We start from the raw sequence: 5,313 nt of genomic DNA, 5'->3' as shown, positions 1-5,313 counted from the left end.
TATATATATATATATATATATATATATATATATATATATATATGATTTAAAATTATTATAAATATAAAAAAAATATAATACAGCAGTATTTGCATTTAACTTAATGTGAACTTGTGAGTATAACAATTGTTTCATATCAGAGACATATGCCTAAAAGAATGCGGAACATATTGATACTTTGTTATTATCTCGTTATACGGAATATACTTGACAGTGAACTATGACAAATGGCAAAACAGGTGTGTACCACATTCATTGTCAATGCTTAACGAATAAATTATTATTCAGCGGCACAGTATAAATGCCGCTACTACGACGCGAGTATTCACAGTGCAAACATTAGCAGCACAAGATTGCAATATGAGACTATCAGTGGTATTCTTGATCTTGACGATTGTGGTGTGTGCCATGTTCCAGGAATCCGTAAGTTTTAATTCAAACATGATCATTTACCGATGAATTTCCGAAAAATAATGAAGTTCTCTGTTTTGTGCGAAGGAATCCTTCTTTTGTAAAGCAAGAAAAAGTAAGAAGTGTTGTTGTAAACCTCGATGTCATAAAACAACCACCACTACCACCACCACCACCACCACTACCACCACCCCAGCCACAGGTAGAAAAAGACGCGACATCATGGACTCAATTCCATTTGAATTTGAAAATTTAACTCCAAATGGAAACTATGACAAATTTGAAAATTCAATTCCGGATGGAAGCTATAAAAATAAAATGTTAAGATTTTATTAGAAAATTATGTAACTATATAGTTGCACTACTCAATAAGATAAACTGTCACTTAGAATAATATCTAAATTATTCACGTAAACGAATATAAATTGAAAAAAGATGTATCAAACACTTAAATACAGATAATTATAATTTTTCAAACTTTTTGTTTAAAAACTAATTACAAATATTCGATATGGTATTCATCAAGTAAGTAAACTGATAAATTTACATTGATAGAAACGGACATTCCCAGAAATTAAAATTATGGTAATATGGGTATTAGCAGTGATTATTGCAGTGATGATTTTTCTGAATGATTTTTTATCATAAAGAAATCTACAAAAAGTCTCTTTTATTCTATCTCGCGATTGGTACATGTGATGTATATCAATTCCGATGGATGTCAGCCGAAAAAGAGGGTTTTGTCTGATTCGACATTTGTACACGACATTTGTACCGACGTGTATACTCAATCCTTCGGGTCCGACGCATATGAAATGCTGGTTTTTCTCGTAGAATTATGGCCAATGCATTCAACAAATTGGCGATTTTTTTTGGGCGATACTGGGAGGGAGGGTTCATCGATTCGCGTCATGTTTCTGGGGCCTCAGGACCGTCTGTGTGGATACGAAGAAAAGCTTTATTGATGAGATCGTTAATACGCCAGATCAGCGAATGTTTTGCTGCCAGATCGGACGTCTATCCGTCGCGATCAGCGACCACCCGATGAGAGTCGATCGTCTTCCTTTCACCCGCGACAAAAAGGGACTCAACTTTGGTATACCAGTCTCTTTCTCCCGCGACTCATTTAAATGTTGCTTTGTTTTTGTAAGTCAGACTCTTCCGCTTGACATATACAATCTCACAAGCCGCTAATTTAATTCCACGTTTACACTTGATCGTTTCTTTCTAAATATTGACATATGATTAACAAATTTAAAAAAAATTTTTTTCTATATACCTATATATATAGTACAGAAGCTTGCAGCATTATTGCTGTAACGTTATTGCAGTATTGCTGGAATAATCTGTGTTGTATGGAATATTTGTTTTATTAGTTAATTACGATAAAATTCTATTTGCAAATATGCTATGTCAATTGTCTTTCCAAAAAGGAAATATAATTGTATGAAAACATAGACTAGATCAAAGTCGCGTGCGCGTATTCTGACAACATGATAATTTTATATAATATAAATGATTTTTTGTCTGTGTTTTAACCCTTAATACACTCGAGTCATTCGTATATATTTCTTTTTTTTTTAAATTAAGGTCCTCACGTAATTATAATATTTATATACAATTTTTTAAAATATGCAACCTTACTATATTTTCTAAATATGTTAAAGAATCACTTAATAATTTTTGTATTTATTAAAATGAAAATTTGGGACACGATTGATCCATCGCGTAATAAAAGACTGGATAATTATTGTATATATTAGGGATTAAAATTGATAAAAAGATCCTGTGCTGTCAATATAGTATCGCGGACATGCGTCAAGTGTCACGGGATAACGTAGAACCTCCGTGTAAACATCTGACCACCAAGATTCGACTTAAGAAGCCTGCATAGTATTGATTATTATCATCGTGGCGGTACATCTCGTCTCAATACGTCCATCAGATTGCTCGCGCGTAAGCCTTTTTTGCAGCGTCGACGATGTCGGGCCTCGGGAACGAGAAGAAAACGAAGAAAAAGATGAAGAGGAAGAAACGGAGACAAGTCGTGGTGAATTGGGTCCGCGAGTCTTATCCGCGGAGTGGCAGACATCGGCATACATATTGCATGTCCGATGGGGACATATTTATTGGCATCTCTCTATACACTCTATCGTTGAAACATGACTGCGCCCCGACACATCCCTCGGCCCTTCTCCTGTGCCAACCCCTGTTCAAATGAATAAAGTATTCCATGTTCTTGGTACGGTAACTCTTTTTGCAATGCTGCGCGTGTAGGTTTTGCTGTGACTCGTCGACGCTTTTGCGCGGGAGACCGGCGCTTCGCGAATGATCGATGCTGAAATTATAGCGGACTTCGTCTCCGAACTCGGAGAGATATAACGTATTCGACTTCTTCTTCTTCTTCTTCTTCTTCTTCTTCTTTTTCGCATCCGTGCTTTGTCCCTTTCTTATCTTGTAACTTGGAATATTACCCATTCTGAAATCCTAAGGAATTTCACAAAGTGTTCGTTCCATATGGAGGAAATCTTAATTTCGCGTTGAGATTGCGAGCGAGGAAAAGCGCGATCAATCAATCGAATGCATGCGAAATTGTGGCACAAGAATCGCTGTGTTTTGACGCGGATTATCTTTCATTTTAATCCCGTATGATTTAACTTTGCACACGTCGTCGAAAAATATGATCGAATTAAACGCGAATCCGTATGAATTCTGAGGGGACAATTGATTTACCTTCACTTGAATCACATGAATGGCTCTGTATGTATTGTAAATTTAAATTGATAATATAAATAAATTTATCCTAGTTTTTCTTATATTGAAGTGGTTCGATTAAATCACAAATTAAAATATAAAAATACTTTACTTCTTATGCTTTTAAATGAATTATATGTAATTATTATATATTATATGAAATTATATGTAAATAGCATTTTTCTATAATTATAATATTATTTACAGTTATATCGGACTTCCTAAAAAGTAATTCCTTATAAATAATAGAGAAGATACTAGAGGCCAAGTATTTCTTGGCCCTCTCACCATACACATTGTCGGCTTATTATTTATCTTACCCCGTAGATCAGGTTACTCTCGACGATATCTCTAATGTTGTGATCGATTACGTCCCGTATTCTGTTTCATCCAGTAATCATAGCGTATATGTCATACTCCATGAAGAAAGTTGTTACCGGTGGATGTTTTTGGGGGACGCGATGACTAAGTCATACAGCAAAATTAACTACTTGTCGGATTAATCGCTTTAATCGTCAGTCTATCTCACAAATACTGATATGGGCAACGCGATGTATTATGTATATAATAAATCAGTTGTATATTTTATAATATATATTAGATTTTAGATATTCCATTTTTTTTGCTCTTTTCATCATTCTTTTTTTACGGAAAGAATTTGCTGAAGTATCTGAAAATTTAGCTAGAAAATCTGAAAATAAGACAAATCTGAAAATAATTTTGTTGGACTATCACAATAATTATGTGGGACACTAAAGCATAATAGATAATGCTGCAAAAAGTGTTGACATTCTAGCAACCAGCTTGAGTGTTTTATATAATTATTTAACAAAATTATTTTTAGCTAAATTTTTAGGTACTTTAGAAAAGTAGTTTTTTTTTGTATTGTATTTGATACAATATTGCTCAATCTAGTATCAATTATTGCACGTAATAATTTATTATGCGACATCATTCATTTCACCTCCACGCCTTCGAGATGGAAGCGTGTAACTGCGCACGAGGTCGACAGTTATCTCACAAGCTTCTCGAAGGCGGGCGAGCGAGGAACGCCAGGTTATACAATGGGACAATCTCCGACTTGATTTTGCGTTAGGCGGTCGAGATTGGCAGTCCGCGTTACTTGCCTGCCAGGCAGGGCAACGCCACGCGTTGTGTACGTACGTAGGTATATAGGTACAGTAGCGGCGTGGCGATGTGATCCTGTCGGGCACAGGACTACGTTACCGCCCCCACGATTACAGACGAGGAGGACGACGAGAGCGAGGACTAGGATGGGGGCCATCCCAGAACGTCTCTGCCTCTGACAGCTCGACTCTCCCTCCGTCCTGCTTTACGCCCTGTCTCCTCCCCGTACTCTCGTCTCGTGTGACCTCCACATTTCATTCTGTCCCTGTCTCAGCCTTCGCGCATCCCGTACATCTCTCTCGCTATCTTCACCTATCGCCGCGGTATAAGATACATCGTGTATAGATCGCACAACGGAATTCTCAGAAAGGGCGATTTCTAGCGATATTCAAGTAATTCGCTGTTCATTAAACGTTACGTTACAAAAAGATATATTTAAAAGCGTCATTAATTCACATAATTACTTACGATGAAACGATCTTTTTAATATTTCTTTGAAAAAGGCAGTGAATCATTTAAATTGTATTTACCAACGCGATAACCGGCCGCGTGTGACTTCAGACTATTAATATGTATTCGATCGTTCTATGTGAGATTAACGTGAACTGTTTTCAACGCTGTTTTTGTGAAGGGGAACAACAGATTGGTGATGGTAGTAGTATTTCCAATTTGACTGGACGTCGAGCGCGGACTGGAGGTCCGCGGACTATTCGTTCAGTCCTTTCTGGCCTAGGGTCGCATTAACATTCCACCACCGAAATTATTTATAGCTTCATCCGAGATATCTCGAGATGTAAATCAGACATTCCTCTAATTTGGGATCCTCGTGCGGTATGAGACTGCGTGCGTTCGCGTCTATAGACAATTTCGGACGTGGGTGTAACGTATCATTTGTTCATCGGCTGCGTGACGGTTACTCGGAAACCAAGTTTGGAATTGCAATAAACTTTGAGATTAAATCAGAACGCATATATATATATATATATATATATATATATATATATATATATATATATAGTA

General features: G+C 36.6%; 1 protein-coding gene across 1 annotated transcript; it reads left to right on the top strand.

Annotated features, from left to right (window-relative positions):
• Nucleotides 1-360: 360 nt before the first annotated feature.
• Nucleotides 361-747, top strand: LOC105622817 (salivary glue protein Sgs-3-like). The gene is made up of 2 exons (XM_012204231.1): nucleotides 361-423; nucleotides 499-747. Exons 1-2 carry the CDS (start codon nucleotides 361-363, stop codon nucleotides 745-747), a joined length of 312 nt encoding a protein of 103 aa, XP_012059621.1.
• Nucleotides 748-5,313: the final 4,566 nt, after the last annotated feature.

The sequence above is a fragment of the Atta cephalotes genome (assembly GCF_000143395.1).
Source record: "Atta cephalotes unplaced genomic scaffold scaffold00002, whole genome shotgun sequence".
Lineage (NCBI taxonomy): Eukaryota > Metazoa > Arthropoda > Insecta > Hymenoptera > Formicidae > Atta > Atta cephalotes.
The sequence above is the reverse complement of the archived record's forward strand: the minus strand, read 5'-3'. Positions and strand labels throughout refer to the sequence as shown.